At 46.1% G+C, this 27,664-nt stretch overlaps 2 protein-coding genes across 2 annotated transcripts; both read right to left on the reverse strand.

Annotated features, from left to right (window-relative positions):
• Positions 1 to 9,474: 9,474 nt before the first annotated feature.
• LOC103291026 (keratin, type I cuticular Ha3-I) lies at positions 9,475 to 15,372 on the reverse strand. Its single transcript, XM_054709124.1, has 7 exons — positions 14,787 to 15,372; positions 13,399 to 13,481; positions 12,562 to 12,718; positions 11,181 to 11,342; positions 10,971 to 11,096; positions 10,351 to 10,571; positions 9,475 to 10,142 (listed from the first exon to the last, which is right to left on the reverse strand). Exons 1-7 carry the CDS (start codon positions 15,132 to 15,134, stop codon positions 10,025 to 10,027), a joined length of 1,215 nt encoding a protein of 404 aa, XP_054565099.1. The 5' UTR covers positions 15,135 to 15,372; the 3' UTR covers positions 9,475 to 10,024.
• A 5,812-nt stretch (positions 15,373 to 21,184) lies between these two features.
• LOC103289291 (keratin, type I cuticular Ha3-I) lies at positions 21,185 to 26,766 on the reverse strand. The gene is made up of 7 exons (XM_008145140.3): positions 26,416 to 26,766; positions 24,868 to 24,950; positions 23,806 to 23,962; positions 22,677 to 22,838; positions 22,467 to 22,592; positions 22,026 to 22,246; positions 21,185 to 21,311 (listed from the first exon to the last, which is right to left on the reverse strand). Exons 1-7 carry the CDS (start codon positions 26,761 to 26,763, stop codon positions 21,185 to 21,187), a joined length of 1,224 nt encoding a protein of 407 aa, XP_008143362.2. The 5' UTR covers positions 26,764 to 26,766.
• Positions 26,767 to 27,664: the final 898 nt, after the last annotated feature.

Raw genomic sequence — 27,664 nt, forward strand, 5'->3', positions numbered from 1 at the left:
TGAACCTGAGACCAGTGATTGGCCACATATTGCTTGATAAACATTAGCTATTATTTATATACGAAAAGAGATAGATGTACATATAACCCATATTTTTATACATAGTTTATTACACAAATGGTAGCGTAATATGCACCCTGTTCTTAACTCTTTTTTTCCTCTTACCAAGATTATCTTAATCATTCCATATCAGTACATAAAGTTTCTTATAGTATTCTAGTGTGCCAATCATTTATTTAACCAATTCTCTATTTAAAGACATTTGTTTCTAATTTCCAATAGTGTGCTATTATAAACTTCGTTAGTTTAAATATTTACTATTATATAACTTAGCATGTCTGTATATATCCCTCCCATCAATTCTTGGCATAGAAATTGCTGAGTCAATGAGTTTTTGTATTTGTGATTTTGATGGATGTTACCAGGTCACCCTTCATAAAGGTTGTACCAGTTTACGCACCCCTCGGCAAGTGCGAGAGGACTGTCTCTCCGTGCTTTACCTACAGCGTTACCAGAGTTGGACCTCGACAATCTGATAGGAAAAAGATAGGATTTTGCAATCGTTTTAATTTGCATTTCTGTTATTGCGAATAAAGTTAAACAATATTTCATATGCTTAAATGCTATTTATGCTCCCTTTTCTGTGGATCATCTTTTCTATTGTCCATTTTTCTATTGGGTTGTTGGTCTTTTTCTTTGATTGATAGGAATCCTTTATGAAATAGAAGGAAAAATATTTGCCTGTATTATGAGTTTAAAATATTGTTTTCAGACCCAATTGATGTGGCTCAGTGGTTGAGCGTCGACCTATGAACCAGGGGGTCACGGTTCGATTCCCAGTCAGGGCACATGCCCAGGTTGTGGGGTGTGTGGGAGGCAGCCGATCAATGATTCTCTCTCATCACTGATGTTTCTCTCTCTCTCCCTTCATCTCTGAAATCAATAAAAGTATATTGTTTTCAGGATGACATTAGCCTTTGATGCTGTATTTTAATGCTAATTTATTATTATAATATTTAAAATACATTATAAATTTCATACCTGTTTACTGTGGAATTTCTGAAAAATACAAAATGATTAAATATAAGAAAATAAAAATCATCTATAACCCCACAACAATGATGTTTACTCCTAATTTTCTTGTTTCCTTTTTTGTATTTTTCCTAAATATTTGCATAAAATATTGATATTAATATGCATGGTATCTGAGTTTGGGGGGCTTGGATAGTATCATAGCATAAAAGAGAGTGGCCACTGGTCCATGGTGGGCATCCACTGAAATGTGCATGGTCCTGTCTTATTCCCGACCACCATCCTCCCTCTGATGGCACCAGCTGGGATATCTGAGTTCTCCCTGCTCTCCACAGATTCTGCATCCTTCCGCCACCCCATCTAGGAGGCCTAAGGTCTCCTCTGTTAGTTTCCTCCACCACAAAAGCCTAATTGGAATTGCATAAGCTAAGCATTGACTTGAATCATTCTCTCTGCATTTCCACAGGAATTACCCTACCCTGGCGGCGGTGACTATTAGAAAGACCCCACTGAATCCCAAGTTGTGAGGAACGAGCAGCAGTGAAAGAAATGGCAGAAGAAAGGTAAGAGCAGTGACTATTTTAAAGTCTCATTCTGACACATAGTTTTACAAAATCAGAATCATGCTATGTAAATTGATGTATGCACTGAATATTGTACTTAACCTGAGAAAACGCTCATAAATGTGTTGATTATTAAATATTATAAACATTTGGGCATTTATATTTTTATGTTGATATAAACCTGCCCCATTGTTGGATATCTAAGTTGTTTCCAGTTTCCCAATATTAAAAGCAATACACTGAGGTGAACTTCCTTAAATGCGAACTTTTATGCATCTTTCTTATCTCCCTAAAATAAATTCCTAGAAATGTGATTACTGAATCTTCAGCGTGTTAATAATTTTAAATCTATGAATAAATATTTTAAAATTATCCTCCAGAAAAATTGTCCCCATTTGCACCCATTTCACAGTGCCTTCACCAATACCAGTTTTTTTCTTTTTAATTAATTTTATTGGAGTGATATTGGTTAATAAGATTATGTCAGGTGTCCCCCAAAAATGTATACACGCCCTAACCAGTTTGGCTCAGTGGATAGAGCGTGAGCCTGCGGAATCAAGGGTCCCAGGTTCGATTCCAGTCAGGGGCATGTACCTTGGTTGCGGACACATACCCAGTGGGGAGTGTGCAGGAGGCAGCTGATCGATGTTTCTCTCTCATCGATGTTTCTAACTCTCTATCCTCTCCCTTCCTCTCTGTAAAAAATCAATAAAATATATTTTTAAAAATGTATACACACTTTAACAGGTGATAGCTCGATTTTCTTTCTTTTTTGGTAGCTCAATTTTGAAAATGAAATGTATTTTAATAAACACTGCCTTTATAATTATTCAAAGTGTGTGTGTACAGTTTTTTGAGACACCCTATATAGGTTTCAAGTGTACATTTCTATGATACGGGATCTGTGTATGCATAGTGTACCTGTCACCCAAAGTAAACTCTACTTCCATCACCAAATTTGACCCTCTTTACCCTTTAATACCCACCTCCTTCCCTCCAGTAGCCACCATGCATTGTCTGTGTCTATGAGTTTTTGTTTGCTTTTCTTGTTTATTCATTTGTTACCTTTCAGCTTTATATCCCACGTAGGAGTAAAATCAGGTGGTTCTTGACTTTTTCTGTCTGACTTGTTTCTTTCTCAAGAGATTTGTCAAGATTCATAGTCCAATCATGAAATCTCTTTGTAGTATTTATTTGTACTTATTTTATTATTAGTGCATTTATTTCATAGGCCATTTTTATTTCTTCTTTTGGGAATTATCTATTCATGTCAATTTTTCTATTAGGTTATTCATCTTTCCTAATTTATTTATAAGAGCTTGTTTCCTGCTACACATATTAACTTTCCTTTCTGACACTCACACATGTTGCAAAATTTGTGCCAGGGTAGCATTTCTTTCTAATTGTGTCTATGGTATTTTTATGCATAGAATTGTCTTTTTTAAAATATATTTTTTATTGATTTCAGGGAGGAAGGGAGAGGGAGAGAGAGATAGAAACATCAATGATGACAGAGAATCATTGATTGGCTGCCTCCTGCACACCGCCCACTGGGGATCGAGCCCACAACCCAGACATGTGCCCTTGACTAGAATCGAACCCGGGACCCTTCAGTCTGCAGGCCAACACTCTCTCCACTGAGCCAACCCGGCTAGGGCTTTTTATAGAGGAAAACCTACTGTATTTTTTTCCTGCTGCTTTTATACTTTGAAACTTCTTAATTATCTTCAAATGAGACAACGATGAACTTTTAGTTTTTATAGTTGCATTTTTTTATACATACTAGTAATGCTGTTCTCCATGAGGAATTTATTTTGAGGTGTGGCAGATACTCCTTTACAAAAATGTCCTGGTATTCCTAATTGGGGGACTCAAGTGCCTATTAAATTAATGATTGGTGTGCAATAAAGAACAAGATGGGGAGGTACCGCAGGAGTCATTAGAAACCTAGGCCTGGCATCTGTTCTGGCGGCCTCTAGTGTCCGTCTGTGACATTTCACATGCAGTTTCCGGTGGTTCTTTTAGAGGCAATCACAAAATAAGCCCTGATTCTGGCTTCACCAGAAGCAACGTAACAAAAACTTGGTTGGATGTTAGAGGCTTATTATATTACACTAGAGGCCCGATGCACAAAATTTGTGCAAGGGTAGGCCTTTGCAGCCCCAGCCACCTGGGCCCTCGCAGCCCCGGCTTTGCCAGAAGGTTGTCTGGAAGGACATCCGGACAGTCATACTGCTGTTCGGCCATTTGGTCAATTTGCATATTACACTTTTATTATTATAGATGGCACTGATTTAAATCATGTGTCCAATCAACCATCTCTTGGCAAAGGGGGCACATTATCAGCCCCTCCAATGGTGCCAGGTATGCACTAAGCATGTTCTATGTGTTTTCTTGGATAATATCCAGTACAACTATATACAACAAGTATTATCCTCATCTTGAGGAAACCAAGGCTCATGGAGGTCAACTACTTTAACTAGGAGATGCAGAGCTTGGATTTGAACCCAGATATGTCTGCTTCTGAAAGAAAGCCAGCCTCCTTCCTCTATGTCTATGTTTCTTGAGGGAACCAAAGGAAACTGCCTCTTTGTCTTAAGGTAAGTCTTAGAGTAAGAATATAGTCAAGTGAATGCTAGTTTCAAACCACAGAGGCCATAGCTAATTTATTCACCAGTTTACATCCATGGTTACCGGATGGCAGGCACTCATACATAGTCACAAAATGAATGGCTAAATAAAATCATAACGGAATGTGAGATGACCCCTGTCAGCAATGCAGTCCAAAAGTGTCAACTGGAAGAGAGCGGAGTCCCTCCTGTCGTTCCTCACTCACTCATGGCTCTCAGTCTCTGCTTTTCTCAATCGGGTCTGGAATCAGCACTGTTCTGTAGGACCTGCTGCCATAATGGAAATGTCCACGTCTGCTCCACCAACATGGGATCCAATGGACACACATGACCACTGAGCACTGGCAATGTGGCCGATGTGATGGAGAAACCGTGTTTTTAACTGTATTTAATGTTTATATATTTTCATTGAATAGCCACATGTAGCCAGTGGCTTCTGAGTTGGACAGTACAGCTCGAGATTCTGTTTCAGATGACATGGCAGGCTCAGTTGTTGGAATTAACCTGCATCATGAAAATAACTAAATATTCTGTTTTTCCTTTCTTTTTTAAAATTTAAGCCTTTTTAAGGCATCAAAGAACTGAGAAGATAGTACAAATTGCCAAGAAATTATCAAAGAACTAAGTAATTGGTAGGTGCTCAGAGAGGTGGACTGAGTACTGTAATTGCTTCTCCCTCAAGGGCATTTGCTGAATTTGACAAACTTGAATTACAGAAACAGAAAATAAAGTCCAGGTCCCACCCACAGTAGAGACCCCCTAGGAGATCCAACCCTCCGTAAAACTGGGACCCCCCAAGAGCCACACCCTTGGGGTAATGGTGAGCCATATATAATCTCAGCCCACCCACGCCTACCACAGGGCACTGGTCTTGCACATCACCTGCGTGATTCCAAAAAATTCAGGCCATGAATTTAAAGAGGCCTCTGACCAGGAGTGCCGGAGTGCAGTGGCAGGAACAAATGCCACTCCTTTCTGGAGGGACACCCCATCATCCTACCTCAATGAAGTCCCACAAATATTCCAAGGAAAATGAAGGTGGTACTCATCAGTGTTGTTCACCAATTGTTTCTCTCTCTGCCTTTCACAAATATGGCAGGAATGCTCTTCCTACCTCCTTTGAAGTTGGCATGACTAAGTGACTTCCTTTGGTTAATAACATGTGAATGTTATTCACTGAAGACCAAAGCTTATGAGTCATTGCATAATGGACTGCCCTCCCAAGCAGATCTGTGAAAGTGTAGCTAGAATCGGAGGTACTGTCAGCCTGGCTTCGTAAGTATGACGATTGGAGCCTCCTCATGGCCAGTGGTGGAATTGGAGCATGCGCAAGACATAAACTCATGTTGTGATAAGATTTGGGAAACCTGGGAGTTGATTGTTACTGTGGTACCTGTAACTTTGCCTGTCCTGACTGTTGCAATGAACAACTCACAGTCACTCATGACTAAGCACACAAGGAAACAAGGCACCATGAGTGAGAGCCAGTAGAAACAACAGAGCATAAACAAACCACAGAGACTACAGGTACTGGAATTATTAAACACATATTATAATACTAGAGGCCCGGTGCACAAAATTCGTGCACGGAGGGGGGTTGTCCCTCAGCCCAGCCTGTACCCTCTCCAATATGGGACCCCTTGAGGGATGTCCGACTGCCCGTCTAAACGGGCAGTCGGACATCCCTCTCACAATCCAGGACTGCTGGCTTCCAACTGCTTGCCTGCCTGCCTTCCTGATTGCCCCTAACCGCTTCTGCCTGCCAGCCTGATTACCCCCTAAACCACTCTGCTGCCAGCCTGTTTGCCCCCAACTTCCCTCCTCTGCCGGCCTGGTCACCCCTAACTGCCCTTTCCTGCAGGGTTGATCACTTCCAACTGCCCTCCCTTGCAGGCTTGGTCCCTCTCAACTGCCCTCCCTTGCAGGCCAGGTGCCTCCCAACTGCCCTCTCCTGCTGGCCATCTTGTGGTGGCCATCTTGTGTCCACATGGGGGCAGGATCTTTGACCACATGGGGGCAGCTATATTGTGTTGCGATGATGATCAATCTGCATATTACTTTTTTATTACATAGGATAGAGGCCTGGTACAGGGGTGGGGGCCAGCTGGTTTGCCCTGAAGGGCGTCCCAGATCAGGTGGGGTTTCCCTTAGGGTGTGGGGCGGCCTGAGCGAGGGGCCTGTGGTGGTTTGCAGGCTGGCCACGCCCCCTAGCGACCCAAGCAGAGGCCCTGGTATCTGGAATTTATTTTCCTTCTACAATTGAAACTTTGTAGCCTGGAGCGGAGCCAAGCCTGGGGCTCCCTCCGAGGCCCGAAGCCATTTGTGTTGGGGTTATAATTGAAACTTTGTTGGCTTAAGCAGGTGGGCCTGGCCAGGGTGTGCGAAAAGTTTTGCTTCCCCTGTTGCCTGCGGCAACCCTGGCCTGCTCTCTCAAGCTCCATTCTGCCGCCATTTGTTTGAATTTGTTTACCTTCTATAATTGAAACTTTGTAGCTTGAGTGGAGGCTTAGGCCTGGCTAGGGCAGGCGGAAAGCTTGGCTTCCTCTGTTACCTAGGAAACCTTGCTCTCTGTGGCTGTAGCCATATTGGTTTGGGTTAATTTGCATACTCGCTCTGATTAGATGGTGGGTGTGGCTTTGTGGGCGTGACTTGTGGGTGTGTCGGAGGTATGGTCAATTTGCATATTTGCCTATTATTAGAGAAGATGTTTCTATCTTGGACCACTGGTGGTCCGGGAGGTTCGAAAGGTTGGCGACTGCTGCTTTAAAGTAATAAATGACAAGCTGGAGTATATCTGCAGGGGTGGTCTTTAAAAATACAGCTGACAAAAGAAATTCAGTCCTGATTAGATGCCCATAGAATTGTGTGGATGCTGGAAAATAGAGATGTAACGTCTGCTGCTTTCATTCGGTTCCCACCCAAGGGAAAGACAAACCAGAGGCCCCAGAGAGAGTCCTTGTTCAGGTCTCTACTGCTGCGTAACAAACACCCCAAATATAGTGCTGTAAGTCAACAAATATGTTATTCTGCTCATGGATTCTGTGGGTCAGGAATTCTGAAAAGGCACAGCAGATGGCCCATCACTGCTCTATGATGCCAGGTGTATCCTCTGGAGAGGCGTGAAGACTGCGTGGGCTTCCTCAGGGCTTGGTGTCTGGGTCTCAAGCATCCCAGGAGAAATGGTGGGAGCTGCTGGTCCTTTCACGAATGATCCTCAGAAGTCACAGAGGGTCACTTCCTCTGCAGTCACAAATTGGCCCAGGTTTGAGGGAAGGGTCTATGTCAACAGGAAAGCTAGCTCTTGTGAGAAGGGCATGGGGATAAGAGATATTGATGCACAGTCTCTCTCTTCTCCTAGACAATCCTTTCCCTTATCTTTGGGATGCTAAGGGCCTATAGTCATTGTCCTCTGTCTCTTCCCTCTCCTTTCTCCTCAACAACAAAACCAAGATGTGTCTGGTATCAGCTATTTCCTGAGGCTTACTAATAACCCTTTAACTGAACCATACAATACATTCTCACTCTATGCTTTGCTTTTCTCTCTCTCTCTCTCTATCTCTCTTCTCTCTCTCCCTCTCTCCCCGTCTCCCTCTCCCTCTTCCTCTCCCTCTCTCTCTCCATCGCCCCCTCTCTATTTCTCTCTCTCTCTTTTCCTCCCTCACTCCCATAAACAAGAAACTAGGGGGGGGCGGTTATTCATAGGAAGTTGAAGGAAGGAAGAGAGAAGCCTTCTGAGTTGACCCTGAAGGCAAATTTAATTCAATACCGACCTCCAGGATCGCTGAAGCCAGGGAAGGGTGAGAACCAGAAAAGATGGTCCATGTTGAATGCACACTCATCTCCATTCCAGTCTCCTATTCCCAGGAGAAGCTTCCCAGGCCTGTATTTTATGTTTGGGACATTCATGCCACCACAGAGCCCATTACCTGCCATCTTGGCACTCTCCATCCACGTATTGGGGTTCTCCAGCGAAACAGAACCAATAGGAGATATATATGATGAGATGTATGATGGAACATGGCTCATGTGATTATGAGACTAACAAGTCCCCTGATCTGCCATCTGCAAGTCAGAGAACCAGGACAGCTGGTGGTGTGATTCTGTCTGAGTCTGAAAACCAGAGAACCAGGAGCATGATGTCCAAGGACAGGGGAGGATGAAGGTCCAGCTCAGGCAAAGGAAGCGAATCCACTGCTGTTTTGCTGTATGGGGGGCCCTCAGTGACTGAATGATCCCCTCCCACAGTGGTGAGGACGATCAGTCTTCTCACTGTGAAAAGGATCTTTGTGACCAAAACAAAACTGTCTGACTTTCAACGCTTCAATCAGACGTGTGTTCCAAAGAATTTCCACCCACACCTTTATGTCAGGTTGAAATGTCATATCCCAATTTTTCAAGGGGTTAAGGGGAAACAGGGCTCACCAATCTGCTGGGTTTCACCATATTTCTTTTTATGCCCCTACTAAAAAAATTTTGAGTCCAAACCTATAATATGTTTACTTATTTTTATGCATTTTATAATATGTATATATACTACATCTGTAAAACATTATGCATGTTGTTAAATATATACCAGACCTGACTAATAAAAATTTTTAAAGGACTAAGTCATCTGTGATAAAACTTTCAAAATTATATTAGTTTTTATTATAAAGTAGACATAAACATTGGCACTCCCAAAATATATCGTAATTCAGTAATATGAAAGATAATGTTAACATTAATAACATTTTGGTGAGAGAATGTGATTGAAAAGGAGTCTTTTTTAACATTTTGGTTTAATGACTTGTAATGCATTGACTTGAAGGTCTGGTTCTGTGTACAATATATTTCTGCACATGTTAATAACTATGAAATTTTCAGGAACAAAAATAGTCACTGCTTGATTTTGATGGCCATGGACAAAAACCTCTCCAACATGTGGAGATTGAGTTGGAGAAGATAATTTTTGGCTGAGTATAAATTCACCAGTTCTTTCCAGGTTACAATATTTCACATTGCCAAGAGGCACAGACTTCCTCTCAAGATCCACTTCCTCCTGTTGTTGACCTGTTTCTGTGATTCGCTCACATGTTCCCTCTGAAGAGCTTGACTGAACACGTTTGCAGAGACCCTCATGGATTTGCCATTCCTTTCCCACCACCTTCTTCCCAAACATGAAATCCACAAGAATGAGTGGGTGTGTCTAGTGGAGACTTTTCCTTTAAGCAGAAATCACAGACCATATATTAGAGTGAATGATCCCTTCATCTGATGGAAGAACACCGGTTACTTTTTATTTATACAAGACACCCAACTTTGGAATTGATGAACGAACAGGACAGTTATCACTTTTGTGCCAGATTAGAAGTTTATTAGGAGGTTAACAAGGGATCTGTTATTGCATCTCCAAAGACCAAAAGAGTGACAAGGAAAATGTCTCCCAATTATGTTTAGCTTCATAGTGTGCCCATCAGCAATATCACATTTAATGAACTTATTTTAAAGTCACATCTAGATGAGTACCTGTGAAAGCATAACACATTATGTAAATGTGTCACTGTGATAACAGATATTACTTGACCCTGTTATAGATTTCTCTATGTGTCTCAGAAGATGGAGACAGTGAGGTGTCTCTGCCATCTCTTACAGGAAAGAATCAAGCCAGGAACTTCAGCAGGAGCCTAGAGGTGAACCCTGGAAGCTGGTGCGAGAGGAGTTTCTTCCTTTATCCTAAGTGGTCACTCTTGGAGGTGTTTGAACCAAGTAGAGTTGAGATGTGACTTCGGAGCCCTTCTCCTCCTCCTGGAACCAGGGCCTTTAGCACACAAAGGTACTGCAAGGCCCACACCGAACACGCGGGCCACAAGGATTGGAGACACAGGGTCCAATGGGCTTGTCACATGCGTTGGTTGTAGCACATGGGTTGCAGGGAAGACTGGAGACAAAACCATTGGGGCAAGTTAGCGTGACATGAGCGAAGAAACTGGAAGATACTAAACGCACTTTCTTTATATCTTTCTTCCTTTGTTGCCAACCAAACTCTTGGAGTTATAAAATAATTTCCATCAAGAAGAGCCCTCCCCCCCCCCCCACCCAGCAACCTCGTGTGCCCTCAAGGCAAGTATAACTAGCTTCATACTCACTTGCAGTCCTCGCTCTCCAGCAGGCCCCGGTACGTGTTGATCTCACACTCCAGCCGGGCCCGGACGTCCAGCAGCACCTGGTACTCCTGGTTCTGCCGCTCCAGGTCACCCCTGATCTCAGCCAGCTGGGACTCCACATTGGTGATCATGCACTGCACCTGGGACAGCTGGGAGCTGTAGCGAGCCTCCGTCTCCGTCAGCGTGTTCTCCAGTGAGTCCCTCTGTGTGGGGAAGAGGAAGACTGTCACCCTTTAGCATGTCCCTCCATAGGGTTCCATAGAAGTCACAAGCTTCAAGAGTTAAAGAGACACCCAGCCTGTGGTGCTCAGTAGTTAAGTATCAACCTATGAACCAGAAGGTCACAGTCAAGGCACATGCCTGGGTGGCAGGCTCAATCCCCCTTAGGGGGCATGGAGGAGGCAGCTGATCAATGATTCTCTCTCATCATTGATGTTTCTCTCTCTCTCTCTCTCTCTCTCTCTCTCTCTCTCTTCTCTCCCTTCCTGAAATCAATAAAAATGTATTTTTAAAAAAAAGTGTTAAAGAGACTGTGACCCAAAGTTCTGCCCTGTGACTCTGATTCCCCAACTTTCTCACCAGCAGGTCTGAACAATACCCACCAGGTTGTGCTGGGCCTGCAGCTCGATCTCCAGGGCGTTGACCGTGCGTCTCAGCTCAATGATCTCCGCCTGGCAGGTCTGCAGCTGCTCTGAGCTGGACACCACCTGCTTGTTCAGCTCCTGGGTCTGAAACACCAAAGGTAAGAGACAGGATCAGACCCTGCCTTAAGGGTCCCGAGGTCCTGGGTGGCCGTGTGCTGAGATGCCCACCTGGTTGGTGTACCATTCCTCCACGTCCCTGCGGTTGGTCTCCACCAGGGCCTCATACTGACACCTGGTCTCATTGAGCACGCGGTTCAGGTCCACGGTGGGGGCAGCGTCCACCTCCACGTTGAGGCGGTCTCCAATCTGGCAACGCAGGGTGTTGACTTCCTGATGGAAGATTTAAAATATTTGAACAGTATTTATTACATTGTAATGATTTAAAAAAATTAAAGGATCCTGATCCTCTCCTCTAAGAATGCAATTCAACTTGTGATCATTCATAAGCTTTCAACAGCTCAGTTCCCTCTGATCCTCTCATTAACTGGGTTCTATATTCATGAGTAATCTGCGTATTTCACTCTACAAAGTGCTTTCAAGTCCATGACCTCTTTCCACCCTCGTGTTCAGTGTACCACTCCTCATGCGGAAGGTGAAGTATAATGGACCACAGTTTGCACCGTGGGTCCCCAAACACCAAGTTCGGAGTTTTTTGCTGGTAGACCAGAAAGCCTCTTATGTTGGATTCTTAACCATGGGTAATAAAAAGGATAGAGTCTGGCTAAAGATGAATTAAAGACTGCTTACTTCAAAATCTGCCATTGGCGCATAACTGGTGATTTGTTGATTCCACCAGCATAGATCTTGCTGGAGGAAGTCAGTGTCTCTTCATTTCGCTGCTAATCTCACTGAGCCAACACTGTGTGATGCGTGGGCTTCGGTGGATGTCAGGCAGGTTTGAATTGGGTCTCACCTCTACCCCTTACTGTATGGCTTCTAGAAGCTTCTAAATGCCCCAGTTTCTACCTCTGGAGTTCTAAAGCACTTGGTACAACGTTTGGCACACAACACGCACTTGAGTAACATCAACTATCACCATTTACATTGTTCGGGAATTTAAGGTTTGCACGTGATATCAGTTTTCTTTATTGTGCACCCGAGCAGTGGTGGTGAGCATTTTCCTGTGTTTCCTGTAGACAGTTCTGTCCAGCAGAAAGCGCTCTGAATGAGATGGAAGGAAGAGAGAGGCTTCGATTCCAGCTCAGCCCTCTCTGCTGTGTCGAGAGGCCTCATCCTGGCCTCTCCAGCTGCTAAGTGGGGAATTTGGGTAGAAGACCCCTGCAGACCTGCTCTGACCTGGGGGCAGAGGAGGCTGCCTGGTTGCCGGCCTTTCATTATTGGGCTCGCCAGCTTCCTTCACTCTCATTCCTGCCTCCGGCAGGAAACTCCTAATCGGCTGTCAGGGATTTTTAGGTTACTCATTCTCGATAAACCCCTTTTTGTTTGGAAAACACATTCCCCAGCTTGCCGAGCCTCTCCCACACACACCCCGTGGGGTTGGAAACGGGCCGTGGCAAGTTCAAGCCCGTTGCTCCTTGGGAAAGCTCACCTGCTCGTGGTTCTGCTTGAGGCAGAGCAGCTCCTCCTTCAGGGACTCCACCTGGGCCTCCAGGTCGGACTTGCACAGGGTCAGCTCGTCCAGGATCCTGCGCAGGCTGTTTATGTCCGACTCCACCAGCTGCCGCAGGCCCATCTCCGTCTCATACCTGCGATACATAACAGGAGCATCGGACACAGGCCTGACCTAGACTCTGGTTTGGTTTGTCAGACAACTGGGAGTTGGGGCTTGTGTTTTGTACAGACATCTCCTTCATTTAGGTTTTTAACACCGAGCAGTAGCTCCTAGAGAAAAATGCCCTGGCGATTATTTTAAAAATATATTTTTTATTGATTTCAGAGAGGAAGGGAGAGGGAGAGAAAGAAACATCAATGATGAGAGAGAATCGTTGATCGAGCCCGCAACCCGAACATATGCCCTGACCGGGAATTGAACCCTGACCTACCACCTGGTTCATAGGTCGACCCTCAACCACCGACCCACACCAGCTGGGCTGTAATTATTTTTAATAAATAAGAGCCACTGGACTTAAAGGGATAAAAGCCCATAAAAATGGTGAGATGTCCAAAATTAATACACCTCCCGTAGTCTCCCAATGGAATTCTGTGCACAGGAGAGCACTGGGGAGCAGGCTCCTGCACTAGGTTAGGGAATGTCATTCTGCAGAGAAGCAGGAGGTGAATCCGGAAAAGAGGTCTCAGCTCTGGTGAGCCTCGAGCCCTTGGGGAACACACGCAGGGAAACGCTCTGTTGATGTTTGTCAGTGCTGAGCACAGGCTAAGGGCACGGAGAGGACAGAGAGAAGGCAGCACCCCGCTTGCCACTCACTTGGTCCTGAAGTCGTCCGAGGCCAGCTTGGCGTTGTCGATCTGCACCACCAGCCGGGCGTTCTCCGACTTGCTGCAAAGGATCTGGAAGACCCAACACGTGCTAGAGTGAGCTGGGAACACGGGCTAGAGTGAGCTGGGAACACGTGCTAGAGTGAGCTGGGAACACGGGCTAGAGTGAGCTGGGAACATGGGCTAGAGTGAGCTGGGAACACGTGCTAGAGTGAGCTGGGAACATGGGTTGGAGTGAGCTGGGAACACGGGCTGGAGTGAGCTGGGAACATGGGCTAGAGTGAGCTGGGAACACGTGCTAGAGTGAGCTGGGAACACGGGCTAGAGTGAGCTGGGAACACGGGCTGGAGTGAGCTGGGAACACGGGCGGGAGTGAGCTGGGTTACTTTCAGCAGCGGCAATCCCTACTAATTTATCTATCTGGAAGGAGCACAGTGAGGAAAACCCTAGTAGATCTTATATAAGACTATTACGTGCTATCTCTGTGCTCAATAACTATTTGAGAAATTTAATTTGAAAAGAACACCCAGAAAAGTATCAGTAGATAAATGATCTTTCTTTTTCTTTCCTAATAAGCAGTACTGAGAAGCTGATAATAAGTAGCATTTATTTTTTTAAAACTTACTATATGTCTGGCATATCCTCTAAGAGCTGAGGATACAAAAATGAGTCAGGACTAGATCCTGCCCTCAAGAAACTCCCAATCCAGCGGGGAAGATCAATAAGGAAATGAACTTGCAGCTGGGAGCGTGGGCTGCGTCAGGAAAGCAGCCACGCCCTCCCGGCCACGCAGGATGCCTTGGCACCATGTCCTGGTAGGCAGTTCTCACGCTTTCTGGTTCTAGCCAACCATTGCATGCCCTCGCTGGACAGTACAAGCAGGAGAAGCCCAGAGGCATCTAGGTCAGGACAATGAGGTCACAGAGATTGGGGTCCCACAGAGGACAGTAGTAAGAGGTCAGAGCCGTCGGAAATCCAGATGCGGGAGAGAGAAAAAGGTCCGGTCTTTACAGAAGGTTCTGCTTTACCGAAGGTTCTCGGGCCCAGTCTTTTCTCTCACCCCAGGGTAGTAATTCCGGAGCTTGGCAAATGCACAGCAGCTTTTAATTACAGCGTATTTATGCAAAGTGCTGCTACCTCCACATAGACTAACACTATGCAAATGTTCAGACCTAACAGTCCTGAGCCTAGAACAACATGGGCCTCCAGGAAACAAACTGGAAAAGCCAGACTTGAACCCCTGTGTTTCAGTCCCCCCGAGAGCCCGTCTTATTTCTGAATCAGAGCTCACATTCCCCCCGCCCCCTCACACACACACACACACACACACACACACACACAACATCCTGCCCGGCTAGTGCGGTGCCCACCCCTCACCTTCTGCTGCAGCTCCTCGATGGTCCGGAAGTAGGACTGGTAGCTGGGGCACATCAGGGGCTCCTGGGGCTGGCAGCGCTCCTGGATGAGGCTCTCCAGCTCCGCGTTCTCCCGCTCCAGCTGCCGCACCTTCTCCAGGTAGCTGGCCAGGCGGTCGTTCAGGAACTGCATGGTCTCCTTCTCGCTGCCATTGAAGGAGCCCTCGCAGAACCAGCCGCAGTTGCCCACGTTGGCGGGGATGTTGCAGGCCCCGGGCAGGGGGGTGCTGTGGCAGCTGGGGGCCACGCAGGGCCGGGCGGGGCAGCTGGAGCGGCAGCTCAGGTTGGGCAGGCAGCAGGTGTAAGGCATGGTGCTGGGAGGGAGCGAGGCGCTGACGGAAGACAGAGTCCCGGTTCTCCAAGGAGCGTGTGGGTCTCCTCGCTCTGGGAGCCTTTATACCCCTTCCGCAGAGGGTGTGGACGTGGAAGGCAGCCCTTTCATTCCTACTTACTTGGCGATTGTCAGAAGCCCTTCCCCTGGGTTTGTTATGTTTCCTCAGAAGAGTCCCTCACCTCATAAAAGTCTTTACTGGGGCTTCTCCCCACCTCAGGACTCCTCGTCCATGCTGAGCGTCGATGAAGTAAGAGCCTCACTGTGTGGCTTCAAAGCGCTGGCCTCGCGAACGCCCCGGCCTTTATTACTGGGCGTGGCGGGCCAGGGACACCTGGCTTCCCAGCCCTGACTCCTTGGCAAGCCTCTGGCTCTGCTCGCTACGACAGAAAAACTTAGCTCCTGCCTGTCCATTTGTCCTTGGCTAGGTCAAATTTCCAGCACTGGCTTCCAAACCCATGTTCTCAGAAAGAAGAATAAATCCCTCTGGAACCAGTCAAACTGCCTGGTTCCCAGTGGCCGTTGCCTGATATGCGGGCACCACCCATATCCGTGATAATGTCAATCAACCAAATAACAGATATTCACCAGGATCATGGTTCGGACAAGGAACAGTGAAGAATGGAGGGTCAGACCAGGGCTGTGATCAGATGGAGCTGGCATTTGTTGGGCACCTACACAGGCCCAAGGTGGTGCTAGACACTTCAGAAACATGATCTCATTCACTCCCCACCATGAGCCTTCAAGAGTGAGTGGTATTATACCCATCTTACAGATGCACAAAGTGAGGCATAGAGGGTAGGAGTTAATATGTTGTGAATTTATGATGCCAGCACGGATCTCTCCTCTTTCCATCATACTATGCTTCCTAAATAAGTGAACTACCTCCTTCCCTAACTTCTCAGACCTCAGTAAGTTGGGAAGTTCTGCATCAGAGGAGCTGGGAGAGGCTCAGTAAGGACCGTGTGAGCCAGGGAGTGACAGATTAGGGTGGAGGAGAAGCAGATCTTTCCATCCTCCCCTGTGCATAGGTACAGATGACCTACCTCCTTTCCTAACTTCTGACAGATCCTCTCTTCCTCCTGCCCAAGCTCTCATCTCACCTTGAACATGGCATTGTCATGATTCATGTCTACCTCTCTCTCTAGATGAGTTCCCTGAAGGCATGAAGGACCCTCATATGAAGGTCCTTGAGTTTAGGCTTTATCTTAAGGGCAAAGGGGAGCCATTGAAGGTTCTAAGGAGAGAAGTGATATTGTTTCATTCTTGATAAGCTGCATTTGAAGGAACAGGGAAATGCTCAGCAGGTCCTCGGAGTTGACTAGAATTCCTGACAGATATAATCCCACTGCAGATATGAGTGCTGGAGAAATAAGCCCAGGGAGAGAGTGCACAAAGAGAAGAACAGCAAGGGGCTGAGGACCGAACTTTGGAAAACTCCCCAGCCAGAGAGCAGGATGAAATGGAGAACTGGCGAGAGAACATGAAGAGAGCTGGTTCATGGCATGATAGAAGGTCAAGGAGGAGAGAGCATCAAAGTGGAGTTGAACGTCAAAACTCTTAGTGCGGCCAAGGGGCCCGGTAAGATCAGAACCATGGAGAGGGTCTTGGGTAAATTGACCAGGAAGTTGCCAGGACCTTTCCAGAGTCACACAGGTATACACCACACCTGTGCTCTTCAGAATAACACCCGCATGGAACTTCGGTAAACTGAGACTTTAAACACCCTGAGCTGAGATGTTCATGGTTTAGAGAAGTCCTGCCACAGTCAGTTTGTACACCTGATTATAAAGCTTGTGAGCTTTGCTCTTACCCATACAGACTTTCTTACCATAATTAGTGTGCTTTATGCAGCTTCAAGTTGTCAGTCTTGTTTGGATCTGATGATTTATAATAGTTGGTGATGTAGGAACAATTAGCCAAGAAGCAGAAGCGCTTGGAACTGTCCATGCCTGTAACTTCTGTTTTGTTGCAAGGCATAAGGGGAGACGTACTTAATATCCTAAAGGGAGGTGATGAGGAAGGAATTCAGTTGTGTGCCTAGATGTACTGCCCAGGGAGAGGAGGGGCTTCTTGCCATCGTCCTAGCAGGGGACACAGCAGAACTCAAATAAAGGTGCTCAGAGCAGAGCCCAAGCCCCTCAGTTACAGCTGTAGATCAGCAACCAGACTGATCTGCTCTTCCTTTCCTCCTCCCACCTCCTAAGGTAGAGCTCAAATGCCAAAATTATCCAGAGAGAGAGGGAAAATCTTGGAACAAGTGTGATGCTAAGGATCTTAATGGTTATCTCATTCAAGTCTCTCATTGTACAAATGAGGAAACTGAGGCACAGGATGGAGGAATGGCTGGCTTAGGGTCTTATCACTTGAACCCAAATCTGCTGACCCCTTGAATTCCCAGTCCCCATCACCATGCTTCAGAAGTGTTAAATAATTTCACAACCAATCTGATCTGCCATTACCTAGGTCCTAGGGAGAGAAATTAAAGGCAGTGAGGGGGAGAGGGGAGAAAATCTTGTTGTCCATACATATGCTTAGTTGAAGAAGAATGAAGGGTGAATGTGGAGATGATGGAATTCAGCAATATTGAAGTACTTTATGGCCTGATTTCAATTTTTTTACATTGATGATACAATTATATCCCATCAGATACAGAATTATATCCCACCATTTGGAGAAACTTAGAATCACAACTGTTCAAATGATGACCCTACTCAAGAGCAATACATTTACCCAAAATAAGGTAGACAAATAGTTATATTAAAATTAAAATGATTGTAACAATGAGGACGATTGAGAGATAAAATAGAACCACACTACAATGATAACACTGCATGCTTTTGAATGGTAGGATTATGAATGCTTTTTTTTTTCTTTTCTACTCTTTTTTGTCTCCTCCAAATTTTTTAAAAACACATATATTACTTCTGTACAAGAAAAAGACATAAAATTGACATTAAAAATTCCAAAAGGAAATTCTTACAAGTCTTCTAAAGCAATAAAGAGTTGTAAAGGGACCCAGGTAAGGCTCCTATTCCAACATAATCGTTAAGTTGCCCTTGAGCTTGTTATTCTGGAAATAAAGCCTTTGTCATGATTGGCATTCACACTCTTGTGGTAACTGCTGAGTTTGCCAGTTTCAAAAGGGAGCTATTAGGAAGTGATGAAGGGAAACTAAGCTTCCTATGGGATCAAAGGACCTGTTGCTCATGAATTGGCTGATGTGTAGGTCTGAGCTGCAGGTGAAGAGAATGCCAAGAGGACCCAACCTTGGAGAAATGTTCTCTCAATGGGCTGTCAGCCCACAGCCCAAGACAACTGGGTATTTCACGATTACTTCACCGGACGACATTCTTAGAATGGATTTCCTACACACGTGATGATAAAATGTCTTTTCTGCAAATAGTGCCTAAGTCATATGAAGTCTAGAATCTTAGAATGTTGGCACTGCCAAGGAGGACCTAGGCAGCCATCTCATCCAACTCTTTCATTTTGCAAATGGGAAGGCATTGACCCAGAGGGGGAAGAAGCTTGCCGAGGCTCTCGTGGAGAGTTTGTGGAAGAGTCTAAAATGGGGAAAGGTGCATTAGACTAGAGAAATAAGGGACAGGAGACAAGGTCTTCGATCTTTGTGAGTGTTGAAACTCAAACCATTGAAAAAGTTACATCTCTCAAAAGACTGCACCCTAAGGAAAAGGTGAACTTAAAAAAAATGTATGTTCATTGTTACAGGAAGATTTAACGAAGAAAAAATTGAACTTGCTCTTAGTGACTTAGGCACTATTTGCTCTTATTTTTCTAAATTTAAACTAGTATGCTATATTTTAAAAAGCCAGTCATAAAATACCACATATTGTATGATTCCATTCATAGGAAATATCCAGAATAGGCAAATCTATAGAGACAATAGGGGTTGCCTAGGCCTGGAGGGTGGGGGGCAATGGGAGTGACTACTAATTGGGTAGAAGATTTCTTTTTTGGGATGATGAAATATTCTAAAATTATGTAAAGGTTACATTATTCTATCAATATATTTAAAATCATTGAACTATATACTTCATATAGGTGAATTTTATGGTATGTGAATTATATATTATGGTATGAGTTGTATTTCAATAAAGCTATTTTTAAAATAATAATTCAGAAGGAGAAAACAGAATAGGACAGAAGCCATATTCAAAATTGATAGTGGTTGAGAATTTTACACAGGTGTTGAAAAGCATGAATCAGTTGTAGAAGCCCCTCACTCCTAAGTAGGAAAACAAAACCAGCCCCAGCCTTAGACATAATGCATTGAAGCTACACAGCACTAGAAACAAAGAGACAATCTTAGAAACAGTCCAAGAGAGGAAAAAAAAGGATTATCAGCAATAGAACCACCATTAGATTGGCAATAGGCTTTTCAGCAATGACAACAAAACACAAAAGACAATGGGGTTTGGGAAGCACCTGTCCTGATAAAGGCAGCTGCAGGCAACTATTGGTGGACAGTGGTCCCAGCGTTTACAGAGAACTGAAGAGAAGGGGTATTTGTACAAGGCGTGGAGGTGGTTCCTGGGATTGAACTCGCCCTGAAGGAAGGAAGAGAGAGTGGAATGCACCCACCGGGTCTGGGACAATCTGCGCACAGCATGGAGTGTCACTCAATTATCTTCCAGGGTCTCATGCCTTAAGTCTGGATAAGGGAGATCCAACAACATCAATGACAATGGAGTAAACATTCAAAGAACCAGAGTATGAATTGAAGACCAAGATTGGAGCAGACATCATCACAGCAGGGGGAGATAGTGTCAGCTTCATCTGAAGGAAAGAAGGCATGACTAGCAGTTTGGCCAATGACTGGGACAGTGGCATCGCACAGACCACAGCACCATAGCCATGGGAGCCACTAACCTATGCCGACATCAATGGGCACCAGTAGGAGCAGGGCTCCAGCAAAGCTGTCAGTTTTCACAGTGGCAAACATTCGGTGTCCTAGTTTGATGCTAAAGTATTTTTTTATGGGGGAGGGGCCCCCAAATCCAAATTTAATCTCAGTGATTAAAACATTCAAATGAGAAGTAAAACACTTGAAAAATCTGTTGGGTATTACTCAAATATAAGGCTCCCACTATTATGAGTTCTTTGCCCAAAGGAGTTTCAAGAGATGTTTGGGGTGCTAATAGCATCATCTTTCCCCAGGTGACAACGTTGAAGGATGCATAAAGTCAGAGTGCTTGTTTGAAATCAGTTTTATTCTTTCATAGTCACACCTCACATGTAACTGACATTCAGAGCGTGAGCTCTGGGTTCAGTCCCATGATCGTTACTATGCGAGCAAGAGAGAAAATTAGCCATGCAGTTCCTGGTACTTGGTTGCTGTCCTTCTTCTTGTAGGCACTTGGGAAAGAAACAGTGGAACTTTCTAGAAATGGTAACCGTTGTATTTTACTAAGTAAGGTCCCATAATGAATGTGTTTATCATATTTAGATGAGGCCTCTTGCCCTCGTGGCCCCACTGGTTTCCTGCTGGCCTGAGTGCATGCTAGGGCTCCTTGTGCTTAATGAATGTTAATTAATGATGACAAAGACCTTTTAGGAGAGGATTCAACTACACAGTCCGCCTAAGCTTTCAAGTGGGTTTATAAGAAGCACATAACATAGAGCGAACACTTGGAAAAGTATGAATACACATCATCTCTGCTTTGCAAGAGGAAAGTTTATTAGAAGATGTGCAAAGGGGCTGGGGAACTGCGAGAGAAGGTCATAGCAACAGAGAGAACCACAAAACATCTCAGATGACACTGTCATGGCCCAGACCTGTCTGACTCTCAGGTCAGACAATAACTACAGGAGAGCAGCCTTGAATGAAGAGGATCAGGCAGGCAGGGCTCAGAGCCAGCCACACGCTGGGCATATGTTCTTCTTCTAGACCAGGATCGATGGTGATGCCTGCGGCGAGTTCCTGCGATGATGGTTGTCAGAGAAACAGGGCTGGTCCATCCGTGGTCTTCTGTCTTCGTGCGATCCTCCTGCTGGCACCAGGATGTCTAGCACCCAAAGGTGCTGCAGGGCCCACAGCGGGTTCGGGGGCCACAAGGGGCGCAGGGATTGGTGACGCAGGGCCCGATGGGCTTGTCACAGGCGTTGGTTGTGGCGCAGGGGTTGCAAGGCAGGCTGGGACACAGAAGCATTAGCTTGTTAGCATGAGAGGGATAATTTCTTTTTTAAAAGGGAGGGGACTCAACCCAAGGAGACATGGGGACAAGAGGAATTCATTCTCTGACACCTTAAGGAGCCAAGCCTCTTCTGATCACCCCTTCTAAAAGTCAGACAGTGGTGGCAGAAAAGAGCCAAGCCTTGTGTTGTAATCCCAGCCCTCGCTCTGTAACCCTGGAGTCGTGGACAAGTCACTTCCTCCCTCTAAGCCTTGGCCTTCCCCCTAAAACAGGATTAGTAGGACCTACCATACAGAATTGTGAAAAGTCAACAAGACTGTATTCAAAAAAATTCTGTGTTAGGGGACAAATGCTGGACCCTGAGTTACTGAGTTATACTCCCTTTTGATATTCAAATGCTCATCTCGATGATGGTTATATGATCTCCATTCTGCCTACCTCAGATGGGTCCAACTGGGATCCACAAAACAATGGATTTGGGTGCTTGGGTTAAATCCCACCCTGAAGGTACAAAGCTTTATTTACCCATCAGCATCCAAGTCAAGTCTCTCAAGTATCTTTTGGACCAGAAAATACCTTTAGCCCAGGTTACGGTAGCAAAAATACCGTACATCTGGTCTCCAAAGACATATTGGCTTCTGAAACTTGACTTGCAAAGTCCTTAATGTATCCATTCAGTAGAAATGGGCATGTGCTGCCTGTGGGTACTCACTTGCAGTCCTCGCTCTCCAGCAGGCCCCGGTACGTGTTGATCTCACACTCCAGCCTGGCCTTGACGTCTAACAGCACCTGGTACTCCTGGTTCTGCCGCTCCAGGTCACCCCTGATCTCAGCCAGTTGGGACTCCACGTTGGTGATCATGCACTGCACCTGGGACAGCTGGGAGCTGTAGCGGGCTTCCGTCTCTGTCAGCGTGTTCTCCAGTGAGTCCCTCTGTGTGGGGAAGAGGAAGAATGTCACAGAGCTGCTCCTTTAGCATGTCTCCCATAGGCCTCCATAGACATCACAAGCTTCAAGAGTTAAAGAAACTATGACCCAAGGGCTGCCCTGTGACTCTAGAAATGGTAACCGTTGTATTTTACTAAGTAAGGTAAAATTGTGACTCTGATTCCCCGACCTCATTTTCTCACCAGCAGGTCTGAACAATACCCACCAGGTTGTGCTGGGCCTGCAGCTCGATCTCCAGGGCGTTGACCGTGCGTCTCAGCTCAATGATCTCCGCCTGGCAGGTCTGCAGCTGCTCTGAGCTGGACACCACCTGCTTGTTCAGCTCCTGGGTCTGAAACACCAAAGGTGAGAGACAGGATCAGACCCTGCCTTAAGGGTCCCGAGGTCCCGGGTGGCCGTGTGCCGAGATGCCCACCTGGTTGGTGTACCATTCCTCCACGTCCCTGCGGTTGGTCTCCACCAGGGCCTCATACTGACACCTGGTCTCATTGAGCACGCGGTTCAGGTCCACGGTGGGGGCAGCGTCCACCTCCACGTTGAGGCGGTCTCCAATCTGGCAACGCAGGGTGTTGACTTCCTGGTGGAGGAAGGGGAAGGAGTGAACCCACAGAAAGAGTCTAAAATAAACTTTCTTTGAGGAAGTCTGGTGTGGTTGGAAGAGGTTTGCACTGAAATTTAGGATTTATGAGTTGAATTTCAATAGATGGAAAACCCAGCTAAATTAGGTCTTGTGATTCGGTCCTCCTGTCTGAGCCTCTCCTCATCTGTATCATGAGGCTGCTTGGTTAAATGATTGCTAGTATTTCTTCCCACTCCAAGATGCTATCATTTTCTCCCGATTTTCTCTTTTCTCCGTGATAAGCTTAGCATGATAACTGGTTTATAACTGTTGCTACTTAGATATGGAGAAATAAGGTTTACCAACTCCCATTTATTTCATGTCTCCTAACCATCATACCCTATGTGTTAAGGGTTATATCCTCTTCATCACAACATCTAATGTTTGAGACACGCATCTGATTTCCTAGTATTACATTCAACCATCAGGTCAGAATCAACCATTATTTGAATCAACCTTCATTTCTCCCACTTTCCTCATCCATTCATCCATCCATCCATCCATCCATCCATCCATCCATCCATCCATCCATCTATCCACCCATCCAACCACCCAGCTTGGTTTCTAACATCTAGGGTGACACCTAATACAAATAGTTTGCTAGCTAGTTCCAGTCTCAGTCATTCATTTGGAATCTATTCAGAAGATAACAGATCTTATCTAACAGTAGAAAGTATTTTAAACATCTTTGTCTGGACTATTCATTACAGGTCTGGCCCTAAGTAGAAATAGGTCAACTGACCACACTCTTTTAGATTTAAAAATAAAAATAAAGAAAGGAGGCCTATGACTCATTCCCTAACAATCCCCCAAATATGTTTTGAGCAACCAGCAAAATGTTGTGTTAGCAAAGCCCCATCTTATCCTGCCCAGGGGAGTTGTGGAACTCTCACTACTGCGATGTTGGGGACTGGGACACCCTCACCTGCTCGTGGTTCTGCTTGAGGCAGAGCAGCTCCTCCTTCAGGGACTCCACCTGGGCCTCCAGGTCAGACTTGCACAGGGTCAGCTCGTCCAGGATCCTGCGCAGACTGGTTATGTCCGATTCCACCAGCTGCCGCAGGCCCAGCTCCGTCTCGTACCTGCACACACAGCCAAAGGTCCAAGGAGGCTAAGGAGGAAGAATTCCTCCCAGGCTTTCCTTGGCTGACCTGTATTTTGAAATTTTTTTCAAAGTTTATGAAAGGAAAAAATATCAACATGCTAAGTAAAAAGACCTATTTCTTCCCTGAGACCCCAAGAGAAGATTCTAATCTAATAGTAAGTGCGTTTGTTCTAAGAGCCCATTCACAGGTTGCTGTCAGCTACGTCCTATCATCTTGCCTTCTTCAATGAGTCTAAACTTCATAAGCCTGACATACAGACTGTCTCGCCCTCATTTCCAACTACTCCGAGAAGCCATCTGGTGTTGTGAATAGAGTCAGTCAGATTCAACCTTGACACGGTGGCTGTGCATAAGTTCCTTAATCTCTCTGAGCCTTGACTTCCTCATCTGTAAAAGGGGAGCCACACTAGCACTTCATCGGGTGGGCCTGAAGATGGAGAAAGGACATCGGTAAAATTACGTTGTCAACTGTAGGGTCCCATCAAAATGCAAAGGATTTTATGATTGTGATGCTCAGACTTAGAAAAATTGATCGATTCTCTGACATGGATTTTGCCTCCTGCATTTTCATGGGCTGAGAGTGACTAACTAAACTTGTTCTAAGAAATGGTGTGAAATTCACTTTCCAAACTTGGTCCAGACATGAAGTTGAAAGAGAGAAAGAATGGGTGGTTTCTTGAGCTCCTTCAAGCTAAACCTAAAATACAGAATCTTAGGTTCAATGTGAGGAGATTTGGACACATTGGACCTAACTAAGCCAGTGTAAGAATCCTCCCATAGTATCCAGACAGCTTCTGCTCACATGCTCCCTGGACAGAGTCCGTCACTTTGCCATTCAGCCTGCCCCTCACTAGACTTATCTGGTCATTAGAGAATTCTCACTTGGTCCTGAAGTCATCCGCGGCCAGCTTGGCATTGTCAATCTGCACCACCAGCCGGGCGTTCTCCGACTTGCTGCACAGGATCTGGAGCCAGAATTAAGTATACTAAGTGAGTTACACTAAGCAAGAATGCCTTGTGTCTTCACATGAAAAGCTATTTTAATTCAGCCACATAGCTTCGAGTCTTCTTGGATGTACAGTTTGGGGATAAAAGGAGGATTGATCGAACTGATCATTTCAAAACTAGAACAGTGGAGAGGAAACGTGCCTGCTGTCCGGAATTCTCTTCTTGGTCTGCTGCTGGCTTCCTGTAGGCATTGAGCATCCTGGGTACCAAGACTCACAGAGTGGGACCAGTGCCCCAGTTTGCTTAGGATTAGGGGGTTCCTGGGATGCTAAACCCAGGAAGATCCCAGGCAAACTGGGACAAGTTGGTTATCCTACTCCCAGACCCACGTATTTGCCCTGCTGACCTCTCCCCACTCTCCCCTCAAGTTACCGTGGCCAAGGCTTTTGTTGCACAAAGCTTCTCCCTTTACCTGAAGTGCCCGGGGATGCCCTCACCCACCTGGCAAGACCCCTTGCGTAACCCACATCCCCCTCCTTCCCCAGCTCTTACAGGGGTCACTTCTTCCGTGAGCTCTCACCGCACTTTGCCCTTAGCTAGTTACACTCCTTACCGGCTTCACCATGGTCATTCATTTCCACATCTCTCTCCCCTGTTGGATCGTCTTAGTACTTCACCCCTCACTCCAGCACTGAGCCTAGTACTAAGAGTGGGTCAATATGCATGCTCCTCAGATTGCACAGCTCTTTCTGGCATTCACTTTGTCAGAACTACAGAACTGTGGACAGTAGATCCGCTCTGAGAATCAAGAGCTCGTGCAATTGGCATAGCGCTCATCCTTCAAACTCTGCTCGGATGCTGTCTCTTCCGGGAAGCCCTCCCTGATTTGCACTATGTAGTAAGTCGCACCCTGTGCTGACTCTTTACTTATCCCCACTTCTGCTTCTGCATTTCTGGCCCTGAATTCTCACTTGCGTGCATGCCTGCTTTAGAGGGTGGCACAGTGTCTGTGACTGTCGGCGAGGCTCTGGAGTCAAGGGCCCTTCTGCTGTTTTTAGTCTGTTGCTACAGTTTTGAAAGCTTTGACTATTTGAGAATTCACTAACGAAATTCCCACTTCTGAAAAATAATTTGGTCACATGTTTTGTTTTGTTTTTAATGGTATAGGCTCTGAAAACAAGACCAAGATATCATAATGGAATTAAAGAATCTGATATTCTGTTTTTAGGTAGGAAACAGTATAAGATTGCTATGACTGATTTCAGCCTAATGCCTTGCCTTCCCCGTAGTCTGTAAGTTTCCCTTGTGGCGCTTCCCAAACAGGTGTTCTAAGACTACTTGGTGGGCCACACCTGCGTGGATGAAGTCTGTGTCTTCATCATTCTCCACATTAGTTTGCACAGTGTTAAATCCATTCAGAAGCGGGTATGTTGAATTTGGATAAATAGGTCACTATATGGCAGCGCGGTGCCCACCCCTCACCTTCTGCTGCAGCTCCTCGATGGTCCGGAAGTAGGACTGGTAGCTGGGGCACATCAGGGGCTCCTGGGGCTGGCAGCGCTCCTGGATGAGGCTCTCCAGCTCCGCGTTCTCCCGCTCCAGCTGCCGCACCTTCTCCAGGTAGCTGGCCAGTCGGTCGTTCAGGAACTGCATGGTCTCCTTCTCGCTGCCATTGAAGGAGCCCTCGCAGAACCAGCCGCAGTTGCCCACGTTGGCGGGGATGTTGCAGGCCCCGGGCAGGGGGGTGCTGTGGCAGCTGGGGGCCACGCAGGGCCGGGCGGGGCAGCTGGAGCGGCAGCTCAGGTTGGACAGGCAGCAGTTGTAAGGCATGGCGCTGGGAGGGAGCCGAGCTCTGAAGGTCAGTGTCAAAGCCTGATTCCTTTTCTCTGGTGTAAGCCCTGGTCCTCTCCTCAGCCTTTATAATCCGTCAGCTGTGGGTGTGGCAACCACGTACAGCATTGCCCCCTTTACCCTGATTACCCATTTTCCATTCATTTTTTAGCCACCTCACGCGAGTCCTTCACCTCATAAAATGTTTTACTCTGGCTTCTTTGCTAAGTCAGGACTCCTCACCCATCTTGCTGGTTGGTTAAGTAAGAGCTTCAAAGTGACCAGCCTATTACCTTGTCCACAGGAGCACTTATTCACAGGGTGTCGAGGTAGATTGACAGCTGTACCCTGCCCCCCCCCCCAAGTTGGGGGCATGTCTGTGCCTCTTTGTCCTACCCAAGGAGTGGCCTGTGCCTCATCCAGCTCCTACTCCGTAAGGACTCGGTGAGAAAAACCATCGGTGGAAGCCCATCTGGAAACCAGACTCCTGGGGTAGGGGGAAGTCCTGGAAGCTGAGGTCAGAAAGGACTTAGGAGGCCGTCCAGCTCAATGTCCCTTAGCCATGCCATCCAGGGCAGGGGGAGGCATGGCAGCCTCTTCCTAATGGGAGGAGCGGGGGAGAAGAGGTTATAGGACACCCCCAGGCTCCATTTCTGCTCTTCCTCCGTGTTCACAGAACATGAAGAAAACTAACATCTTGGGATCTACTCAGCATGAGGATTGTACCATGTGCTTACACACAGTATGACTATTATTAGAATGGCTCCTGCTTCCTGAGCACCCACTGTGCTAAGCACCTCAAATGCGTCATCTGCTGCAGCCCGAAACCCTGCAGGGTTTGTAGATGAGGACATCAAGCTCCTCCGTGATGGAGCTAGCATTCAAACCCAGAACTCTCTGA

The sequence above is a fragment of the Eptesicus fuscus genome, chromosome 20 (genome assembly GCF_027574615.1).
Source record: "Eptesicus fuscus isolate TK198812 chromosome 20, DD_ASM_mEF_20220401, whole genome shotgun sequence".
In the NCBI taxonomy this organism is placed as follows: domain Eukaryota; kingdom Metazoa; phylum Chordata; class Mammalia; order Chiroptera; family Vespertilionidae; genus Eptesicus; species Eptesicus fuscus.